Source organism: Pteropus medius, unplaced genomic scaffold (genome assembly GCF_902729225.1).
Source record: "Pteropus medius unplaced genomic scaffold, Ma_sr-lr_union100, whole genome shotgun sequence".
NCBI classification, from domain to species: domain Eukaryota; kingdom Metazoa; phylum Chordata; class Mammalia; order Chiroptera; family Pteropodidae; genus Pteropus; species Pteropus medius.
This window is the reverse complement of record NW_024352787.1, coordinates 13,836,836-13,848,737: the sequence shown is the minus strand read 5'-3', so window position 1 is coordinate 13,848,737 and position 11,902 is coordinate 13,836,836. Positions and strand designations below refer to the sequence as shown.

General features: G+C 34.4%; 1 protein-coding gene across 3 annotated transcripts in view; it reads left to right on the top strand.

The window, feature by feature from the left end:
- Positions 1-11,902, top strand: part of COG5 (component of oligomeric golgi complex 5) — a 290,007-nt gene that overhangs the window by 27,525 nt on the left and 250,580 nt on the right. For all 3 annotated transcript variants that reach the window (XM_039849028.1, XM_039849029.1, XM_039849030.1), the window contains exon 6: positions 7,515-7,635. In XM_039849028.1, the coding sequence (XP_039704962.1) occupies positions 7,515-7,635 (121 nt within the window). The remainder of the gene's footprint in view (positions 1-7,514; positions 7,636-11,902) is intronic.

Here is an 11,902-nt window from a genome sequence, read left to right as displayed (position 1 = left end):
ATTTTGTTTGTTTGTTTTTTTTTTTTTGTCATTTTGCTTTAGGTGAACTGACCCCTTTCAGTATATCCTGTAGTGCAGGCCTTGCAGTGGAGAATTCCCTCAATTTGTGTACATCTGGAAAGGTCTTAATTTCTCTTTCATATCTAAAGGAGAGCTTAGCTGGATACATTATTCTTGGCTGGTAGTTCCTTTCATTTAATAGTTTAAATATTTGATTCCATTCCTTTTTGGCTTGTAAGATTTGCGCTGAGAAGTCTGAGGATAATCTAATGGGTTTATCTTTATAAGTTACTGTTTTTTTTCTCTCTGGCTCCCTTGAGAATTCTGTCTCTGTTGTTGATTTTTGATAATTTTAATATGATGTGTCTTGGTGAAGGCCTTTTTGGGTTGAGGTAATGAGTGTTCTGTTGACTTCTTGAATTCCCAGCTCCAGCTCATTCCCTAGATTTTGGCAATTCTTGTCAACTATTTGTCTAAAAATGCTTTCTAGTCCCTGCTCTTTTCCTCGCCCTCGATAATGGCCATTATTCTTAAGTTTCCTCTCCTGATAGTATCAGCTAGTTCTTGTATTTCTCTTTCACTATTTTTCATTCTTTGGTTTCTCTCTTCTTCCTTCTGATTTATTTCTAGATATCTGTTTTTGATATCACTGATCCTTTCCTCCTTTTGGTCGATTATTTCCCAAGCTTGCTATTTCATTTTTCAGCTCTTGCAGTGTGTTCTTCATCTCCACAAGTTCTATTTGGTTCCTTTTGAGGGTTTCAATCTCCTTGCTCTGCTCATCTAGTTGTTTTTTCAATTCCTGAAATTGTTGATTTGAGTTTTTTTGGATCTCATTGAGTTTTTTCAGAAGTACTATCCTGAATTCTCTGTCATTTAAGTCGCATATTTCTATGTCTGTATGCTTATTTTCTGGAGATTTTTCTCTTTCTTTCTGAGATGCCTTGTCACCTTGGTTTTTCATGGTGTTTAATGGACTGTTTCTCCACCTGGGCATTTATAGAAGTGTATTCTGCTGTTTTTCCAGAAAGATTTATTATATAAAGGTCTCCCTTCAGCTTGTTGCAAGAGAGGCGCTGATTTCCAATAGGGGTGTCTAAGCCTCTTGGATCTCTGCTTTATATAAAGCCTTAATAACGCTTTTTAAATTTTCTTGTAGATATTTAATCACGCTTACTACCCTCAGTTTCAGTCCCTGTCAGTGTCAGCGACAGTCTTGGCAGCATTTGCTTAGATTCTCCTGGCGCTCTGCGGTGATTCATCTCGGAGTGTATGCGGGGGGCGACCCTCTAGGTTGTGAGTTGGAGACTATTACTCAGCTTCTGTTTTGCAGCTGTGGGCAGCAAATATCGGTTGTTGTGTCTCTGCATTCCTGTCCTGCTTCTCTGCTTTCTGCCCTGATGACTGGGCTCTGCAGCCGGCTGGCCACAGGGAGCCCACAGCTATCCCAGACAGGAATGTTCTGAGAACTTGCTGCATGAACTTGCCACTCCTACTCCTTCTGCTGGGAGCTCCAGCGACTGCGAGTGGCACCTTCTTTATTACTCATAGTCCAGCACTCGACACCTGGGGTTCTGACCTGTGGTAGTAGTTCTTATGCGCAGATCTCACGCTCAGACATGCTGGTGTGCAGTTTGAGTGTTTTTTGTTGCGTTTTAGATGTTCAGCTTATTGTTGTTTCAAGGGGAGAGATCTGAGGACATCTCTCACTCCGCCATGTTTCCAAAGATTCTAGCCTTTTTCATTTTAAACATTGGGTAAACTTTAATGTTTCTGTTTAATCATTTTATTCTTTGAGCCCTTAATTCATTTAAATGTGTGTGGTATTTGAAAGCAAGAAAGACATAGCTATAATCTTGTTTTAGCCTTGAACTTACAGTCTGTATGATTGTACCCTCAATTAAAAGAAAGTACTTTTACTCTTAATTCTTTTTGCTTTTTATCTCCATTTTACTCTCTTTCAAAAAGCCTTTTCGTTCTCCAAGCAGAAGCTTCTGACTTCATCTGTATACATGAATACGAGTTGAATTTAATTATCACGCCAAGAATCATCTATATCTTAGCTCATTTTAGTAACATCGTTTGCTTATGAAGTGCCTCAGAGTTTTTCAGAAATTTTGAAGAGCTTATTATTTTTACATAGAATATTTAAATTTTTTTAACTTAAAATTATAAAATGAATTTTTTTTACCTTTCCAATCTTGTGTTTTTTTAATAATTTTAATCGTATTTTAAAAACTGTAACAGCTTTATTGAGATATAATTCACACATCTATTACATAATTTTTATCACTTTAACTTCTTTTTTAACTTTTTATCATTTTGCTTTTTCATATTTTATCATACATATACGTTAGCTTTCAATTAAGTTTTTATTTTTTTTACTTTGAAATTATGTAAGAAAGAATGATTGAGCAAATATAATGAAGGAGAAAATCATTTGTAAAACTTTTATGTTTATGTTTTATATGTATATGATTTTCATCATATACTTTCGTAGAGTCTTTTTAGTTTTCAGTTGATATGCTATCAAATAATTTTATCTGTATTGTTATATGGAATGATGAGTTATTTAACCGGCTTTATAATCATCTGCCAAACAAGTGAATGTACCTGGAGGGAAGGAAGAGGGAAGGTAATAACAATAGCATAAGATACCAGTGTCTTCAAACCCTATAAAGACATATAGAGCAACTAGGATAGCAAAACCAGATAACCCATGGTGGTGAACGTGATCCTGTGCTATTTTTTGGCCTATCCTTCAAGGGGCACAACAGCTTTCATTTCTGCTGTGGGAAAGCCAGTGTCCATGTAAGAAGTCTAGATACCTTGATACCACCATGCTGTGAGGAAGCCCAAGCCAGCTATGTGGAGAGGACAGGTAGAGACGCAGTAAGGCACCAGACAGTTGAGTGAAGGCTTCTTGTACTGTCCAGATGAGCCTGTTTATTAACTGAGAAGCAGCAGAGTGAGTAATCCCAGGCAATACCACACGGAGCAGTAGAAACCTGTCTAAATTCTTGACCCACAAAATTGAGGGAAATAACAAATCATTTTAAACCACTAAGTTTCAGGCTGGTTTCTTGTGCAACAATAGAAATTAATACACTAGCCAAACTGATTTTAAAATATGGAGACTGCCATCCATATGTAAGAATGCAGGGAATGTTGTTCCCATGGACCTTTCCTAGAAATCTGTTAGACACTGTACCTGAGACAACCAAAATGACTTACATCAAAGTAAGACTAGTGATACATATCATAACTAGGATTAAATGAGTGATATAAAGGAGAATGTAGTATGTAATCACAGTATGTTTTGACAAAGAAATAAAATTCCATTGTAGAAAGATGTGGGGAGAGCATGTGCAAAACAATTTTTCTAAACTATCTTCAGCAATTATATTTTTGTTTGTAGTGTTGGTTTTGTATTAAGATGTTTTCTGTGTATTGTGCTGCAAAGCAAATGAATAACTTTAAATTATTCTAATTCTGTTATCTCATGTCTTTGATAGCTAGGAGTCCATGTGGAAGAAATAAATTAGGAGATTAAGTAAACACCCTGTGTTCTTGATTTTTAATTGGAAGTATCAATATGAACTCACATTTTATTTTATCTTAAAATGGTATATACATCATATATTTATATATTTTTGTACATATGTGTATATATAATGTTAATCTGAGAATGTTTTACGTGTTTTATGGAATAAAGTAAATGAATATATGATATTTTAATTTTGACATTTCCTAGCTATGTCTACTGAAAAGTCCCAGAAATGAGTAAACCTAGTTCCCAGAATGTGGTCTTAACATGCTGTTGACTTCTAAAAGACACCAGGGCTTCTTTGATAAAGCTTTCATTCTAGGTCTGGGGCATGAAATATATAAAATGATCCTGGAATATTTTTATACCCTATACCACGGAGGCTATCAACAACTACTGACTAGAGTTAGCGATTAAAGCATTCAGCAGCCAACTTGAAGGGTCTCTAGGGTGAGTGACCAGCTCTCCCAGTTTTAGTACTGAAAAATCCCGTGTCCCTAGAAATCTCTCAGTCTCAGGCAGATCGGTACAGTAGATCACCCTCAGAGACTCCCACTGGCCAGAATTTGAACAGTGTGAGCATCTATAAGGATAAGTGCTACATTGGACTGGCATCCTTTATTATGTTTAAATCTGTGATTTCATAATGATAGCCAAAACAGAACAAAGCCCACTAATTGTTCATCTTTGGTGGATATTAAGAAAGCATGTTTTAATTTTGAAAACTGATAAACCAAGAGAAAGAATCAAGTATTCTGTATGAGCAGTACCACTGGCTAAACAAATAATAGATGAGGTAAAGTTTCTTTTTACAGAGAAATTTTATATACTAGCAAATAAAGACAAAATGATCGAATTGGAGTATCACCATTTTGCAATTACCGTTTTAATAGATTTTGACATTGTGTCAGTGACTGCTTATGGCACTAAAAGAGAGAAAATCATAGGTGTGCTACAGTACTCCACCACTTAATGAATGGTCTTGCCCAAAACATTAAACCTGTATCTGATGAAGCTGCCTACATCCAACTACTAAATGTATAGGAAATATAGAAGACAGAGGAACATGTTGAACTACACTGGGAATGCAATCAACAAAACCCAGTTTGTGGGAAATCATAGGACAGATGATCCAATATATTCAACAGATTGCAAAGAAACAAAAGAAATGGTGAGGGAACCCATATAGATTAAAAAGACAAAATTAAAAAATAGCGTTTATATACATATACACTTCAGTAATAAAATCATAAATAAAAGAAAGGAAGCGATTGCCGCAAAAGCCAGAGTAGTAGTTTATTTTGATTGTTGTGGAGAGTACAGGGGCATGGAAGGCTTCTTTAGTTGGCTGGCATAGTTATTTCTCCTGATCAGTGTAGTGGTTCCAAGTTCATTTAGCTATAATTTATGTATATGATTTTCTGTGTAGTATTTATATCTATTTTTAAATACAGCTTTTTTTAGAGCAATTTTAAGTTTACAGCAAAATTGAGAGGAAAATGCAGAGATTTCCTGTATGTCTCCTGCCCCCACACTTGCATAGCTCCCCCTTAATATCCCCCACTAGAATGGTACATTTCTTATAATTGATGAACCTACAATGACATATCTGTCACTCAGAGTCCATAGTTTACATTAGGGTCCACTCTTGTGTACATTCTGTGGGTTTGTACAAAAATGTATAATGACATACCCATCATTATAGTATCATACAGGATATTTTTCAGTGCTGTAAAAATCCTGTTCTCTGTTTATTCATCTCTCAAAACCTGGCAACTACTGGTCTTTTTACTGTTTCCATAGTTTTGTCTTTTCCAGAATGTCATATAGTTTGAATCATATAGCCTTTTTGGATTGGCTTCTTTCAGTAAATAATATGCATTTAAGGTTCCTCTGTGTCTTTTCCTGGCCTGATAGCTTGCTTGTTTCTTTTTTAGTGCTGAATAATATGGTTATATAATATTTGATAGTAAAAGTCTAACATAAAAAAGGAGAGGAAATTGGAGTGGAGGCAACTATTAGGAAATGGTGAGAGTTGATGCCTTATAGATTATCTAAGATATGTTGACTGAGGATTTTATTGAATGCTATTCTGAGAAGATTCAGCGTAATCTGTTAGTAGAGAAACAGTGAAGTTTATTTAAAAAAGGGCCGGAGTGCTGAAAACTGTGTTTCTAAGAAGATAAATCTGGCAGGATGTATTTCAGTAAGAGACTGGAAAGCTAGCCGGAGACCACAGTGCTAAGGTGAAGGTGATAAAGTTTGGGATTAGGGTGATGCTTGTAGGAATAGAGGTAAAATAACTTGGTTATGCAACAGAAGAATAGTTAATAAGACTTGGTGACAGATAAAGTATGGTTAAAAATAAAAGCATTCGAAATAAACTCAAATATTTCATGTATAAGGGTATATCCTCTATTGAGTAGGTACCAGGGAATTCTGGCAGGACAATTCTAGGTGATTAGACTAGGTGATTTAGAGTCCTGGAGGAATGATTGCTAGGGATCTACATTCCAAATGGTTCCTCTAAAAATGCCATCTGACAAGAAAGTGATAATTGTGGTTGTTTTTGGTAAGTGCATAGTCGGGACATAGCGATGTGAGAGTTACTTTTTATCTTTTTTATCTTTTCAATTTTGAATCATGGGATTATATTACCTATTCAGAAAATAAATAAAATGTAATTAAAAGGCAAAGATACCCAAATATTTCAATTTCCAGGGGCAGATTCTCATTTGCCATTCTTTTATTTTAAGTACCTCAAACTATTGTTATTCAGAAAAGAAGTCAGGTAAACATGTTTAATACTTGGTTGCCCTTGATTTACATATATTTGTAAATGTACATTTGATTATATGTTTGTGTGTGTATATATTATGTGTGCATGTTGTGGGTACATGAGTACGGCTGTTTGGCTCTAGTGTGTGTGTGTATTTCACTCAGAAAAAAATGTTTATAGCTGGAGCCTCAGTAACCCTGTCTTCCCAGTGCTTTTAATTCTTATTGCCATCAGGTAAGATTTTCTTCTTTAGATGGGAGATGTTTGAATGGCCATCTTCAGTGCCATTCAAAGATGGTGGTGATGCTGCAGCAGCATAGACTGTCTCTATTTTCTTCATTATCACGGCTGATGCTGCAGGTCACTACATATCTACTCTTCCATCAGTCTCCCTTCTCTTTACTCTCCCTCCGGCAGTTGTCCTGGATCCAGCTTCAGTAAGAAAGTGTTCTGAAATACACGTCATAGTCTTTTGGACAGGTGAAGACCCAGTATTAGATCTGGTAACAAAAAGGTAATAAGAGGTGGCATATAGTTTATTTGTTTTAATAACTTTTGCTTGGATAATTATTAGTGATTAAAAAAAAAAACAGGAAAATTCAAGTAGGGCATGCTTATTCTTTTAGGAGTAGTAAAATTGGGAGAAGTTTTAAGTGTGGTCCCCTAGGGACTTAAAAAAGAGAAATCAGGATTGGAAACAATAAGAGGCAGTAGTAGGAAGCTAGGCAGCCCCTAGCACAGTGGTTGTCAGCCTTGGATGCACATTGGCACCACCCAAGGATATTTAAAAAAAAATACTGATGCGTAGTTTCCAACGCTAGAGGTTCTGATTTAATTTGTCAGGGCTATGGCCTGGGCATTGGAACTTTTTGAACTTACCTACTTGAATTTCTTATGAAGTCCAGACTGAGAACCACTGGCCTAGAGAAGAAAACTGTTATAGGACAGAGGATAATTGACTCTGGGTTTCACAGCACCTCAATCCAAAATTCTCTCCATCTGGGATACATTGAAGTTTATTTTAAAATGATGCTATTTAAGATTTGTAATTATGTTTCTGATTGGTGGAAAACAAAAAAGACATGAATGAATCTTTGGCATCTAGAAAGAATGAACAGAATCACATAATGATAGTAATAAAACTTCATGGAGTGACTATACTTCTTTAACATTGTGGTATTTGTACAGGTTGCGTGTGATTTGCTTCGGAGAATAATTCGCATCTTGTATCTCAGTAAGAGACTCCAAGGACAACTGCAAGGGGGCAGTAGAGAGATAACAAAAGCCGCTCAGAGTCTCAATGAACTTGGTAAGTACTTTTTTGATTGCAAAGTTAGAAGAGTTTTAAAGATTTTTCAGTCACTTAATTTGTTGACTTTTGTCATATTATCACTATTGACAGATATTGAGCAAATTTATTGAATAAATTGGCTGTTTACAACATTGTCACATTTTTCAAAATTAATGAGTAAAATTAGTTGATTTCTTAGAAATGCTGTTTATTTTTAAAACTATCATATAGTAAAATTGGCGTTTTTAAAATAGAGACTTGTGAATTTGAACATATGTATAGATTCATGTAGCCTTCAGCACAGTCGTGATACACAGTAGCTCCATCATCCCTAAAATTCCCTCATGTTCTCCCTTTATGATCATACCCCCCACCCCTAACCCTGGCAACCACCTTGTGGTTCTACATCACTGTAATTTTGTCTTTTGGAGAATGTTACAGAAATAGAATCAAAGTATACAACTTTTTGAGGCGGGCTTGTTGTACTTCGGATAATACCTTTGAGAATTATCCAAGTTTTTGTACGTACTGTAGTTTGTTACTTTGTGTTTGTTGGAATAACATTGTATGGTTGTATCAAGGTTTGTTTATTGATTCATTGGTTGAAGGAAATTTGTGTTGTTTCCAGGTTTTGGTGATTATGAATAGAGCTATTATAAACATTCGTGTACAGGTGTTTTTTTTTTTTTAAATGTGTACGTAAGTTTTTATTTCTTTAGGAGAAATATCTAGGAGAAATGTTGTTTTTAGGTGATAAATCCATGTTAACATTATGCGTAGAAGATTTATTGATTTTTTTTTTCATTCATTCCTTATTTTCTCCAACATTTAGAGTAGACTCTTGACATTTAAGAGTTTAACATTCATGATTTTGACTATGAACAAGCTGTAAGGTCCACGATGAAGCATTTCATAATTTTTCAGGCAGAAATTTGAATAGCTGTTGAAGGTGTATAGAACACCAACACCTGCATTTTAATGAGGCTTTGTGGTTTTCTTTTTTTCATTTGATACTCAGTAATTTTTCTGAAGTGGGTGTATTTAGTGGTATTTGTACAGTTATAGGTTCAAAAGGTCTTTGATTATATTCTTCTCAAATACCAAGATTCTACTTACTCTTTGTGATGTGCTTTGAAAGTAGTTGTGCCAAAATAATACCAGAAAGATGTGTATTACATGTTTTTTAAAAAATTTTTCTGTCTTTGTTATTTTAATTACATAGTCATGCCGTAATGCTTATTCCATATTTTTTGCTAAGGAACTATATATCCTTCACACATTTCAATTTATAACGCTTAAATACATTGCTTAGGCACAACATTGGGAATATATCTAACTTATGATTTGGTATGCTTAGAATTTTTGTATAAAAAGTTAATATTTTAGCAGTAATGCTTGAGTACTTTTTTTAGACTATGTGCTAAATATAAGTGTAAAAGTCTTAGTATCACCTGTTATTTTTCACTTTATCACATTTGATTTCAGTGCTCTAAAAATAATTTGTGGGATAATAGAATCAGTAAAAACAGATACAAATTATTTTATGGTTTATTATATATATTTATTATCACTGATACTCTTCCGTAATAAAAAATTGCTAGATTTTGATTATGATTATCATTTCTTCTAGAAACAACAGATGCTGTAATGCAGATGGTGATGTCTTTTTTAAAAAACTAGCACAAGTATCAATCATAATGCTTTGAGTTGGGGTAATGCGGAATAGAAACCCATTATCCTTCCAGTGAGGTGTTGGCTTTACCCAAAGTTTTATAAATATGATGGTGAGAGGCTGCTGAGAAAGTATAGTTCATGGTGGAGTTATCTCAAAATGGATTGTATTAATTTAAATTTTTAAAGCTTTGCACATTATGTGCTTGCTAGTCAAAAAATTTGAAGGCATCATCTCTTTATTCACCAGTCTTCATTCATGGCTAGTCCTGGCATTGATAATAAGGAGGAGCCAAGAGGAAAGTAAAGTTTCTACATTTGGAATTAATATTTTAATAGAAGTAATAATTTGGTATCACTATTACAATTATATGTGTATCTAAATTGTATTTCTGTGATTGGAATATCTCTGAAATTATCAGTGTCTATATCAGTGTAGGTCTTGTTCTCATTAGAAAGAATAAAATGTTGAAGAGTAGCAGTATTTGTACCATAAACCCTTGAAATTTACTTAAAACTAATCTCTTAAACTTGAAAGGTCTTGAGGCTTGAATTGCACTTAACAGATAAAATAATTGTCATCTAGAAATTAAATATATTCGGAGGGTCTAGGGGGACTGTGGTACAGATTTCTCCTTAGGCAATGAAAATGTTCTGAAATTAAATAGTAGTGATTGTTACACAACTTTATCAATATACAAAAAAAGCCAGTGAATTGTGTACTTTAAAATGTTGAATTTTATGGTATGTGAATTATGTATCAATCTAGAAAGCATATTCTGGTACCTAGTTATACTGATTTCACACTGGTACCTTTTCTTTTTATCAAATTGAGGTCCAAGTGCACATGTTGAAAATGTACAGTTTGGTAAGTTTTGACATGAAATTATCACCAATATCAAGATAGTGAACATAACTATCATCCCCCAAAGTTTCCTCATGCCCTTGGTAATCCCTCCTCAGGCATTTACTGATCTGATTTTTGGCACTTTAAAGAATTTTATATAATTAGAATTGTCATGTAGTTTGCATGTGTTTTTCTTTGGCTTCTTTTAGTCAGCTTAATTATCCCGAGATTCACCCACGATGTTGTGTATCAATAGCTCATTCCTTTTTATTATCGCTGATAATATTCCATTTTATGGATATCTCACTGTTGGTTTATTCATTCACCTGTTGATGGACATTTGTATTGTTTCTAATTTTTGGCTATTACAAATCAAGCTGCTATGAACATTAATGTACAAGTCTTTGTATAAACATGTGCTTTCATTTCTCTGATAAATACTTAGGAGTGGAATGGCTAGATTATATGGTAGATGTATGTTTAACTTTTTAAGAAATTGCCAAGGTGTTTTTCAAAGTAATTGTAAGTTTTATATTCCTTGTAGTAGTGTATGAAAATTCCACTTTCTCCATATCCTTGTCAATACTTGCTATAGTCAATCTTCTTAATTTTAACCATTCTAATAGGTGTGTAGTGGTATCTTGTTTCGAATTTACAAAAAAGTTACTAGAACTAATTAAGGAGTTTAGTGGGATTTCAGGATGTAAGATCATTATATAAAAATTAGTTTTAGTTCCATATACCCTACTATTAATAAGCAGTTAAAAATTGAAATTAAAAAATATCACTTATAACAGTATCAAAAAATATGAAATACTTTAGGTTGAATTTTACTAAAGCTACCCAAGACCTGTACCTTAAAAACTAGAAAACAGGATGGCTCCATCGTGTAGTGGTTAGCACGTCTGCTTTACACACAGAAGGTCCTGGGTTTGCTCCCCAGGTGGAGCCATGGACCATACCCTGGATGTGCCCGGCCCTGGGTGCGCCAGGCCCTGGGTGCATTCCACGAGCATGTGGGAGGAGATGCCCTGCCTTCAGAGATACAGTTTTTAAGGTGAGACAGCAACATCCGTAGGTCAGGGGTGGAAGTGTGTATGTGGGGGGAATTAAAGAGAGAGGGGGAAACTAGAAAACATTGAGAATGATTAAAGAATACCCAATTAATAAACTCTGTCCATGAATTAGAAGACTAAATATTGTTTATTAATATGCTCATTCTCCTTCAAGTGATCAATATAGATTCAACACAGTTACACAGGCTTTTGTTTAGAAATTGACAAACTGATTTTAAAACTCATATGGAAATGCAAAGGATCTAGAATAGCCAAAACTTTTAAAAGAAAACAAAGTTGGAGGATTAACTCTACCTGATTTGAAGGCTTATTAAGACGTAGTAATCAAGATAGAAAGATCAATAAGTCAATGAAACAGTATAGAGAGCCAAGAAATAGACCCACACATATATGAACAACTGATATTTGACACATTTAGTGGAGAAAAGATAGTCATTTCAACAGATAGTACTGGAACAATTGGATATCCATATGCAAAACAGTAAACTTGTATTCATATCTCACTTTATATAAAAAATTAACTGAAAATGGATGAGTCCTCAATGTAAAACCTCAAACTATAGCACTTCTAGAAGGAAACATAGGAGAACACTTTCTGACTTTGCATTATAAAATAATTTCTTAGATATATCACCCAAAGCACAGTTCACATACACAAAAAAATGATAAATTAGACTTTATCAAAATTTAT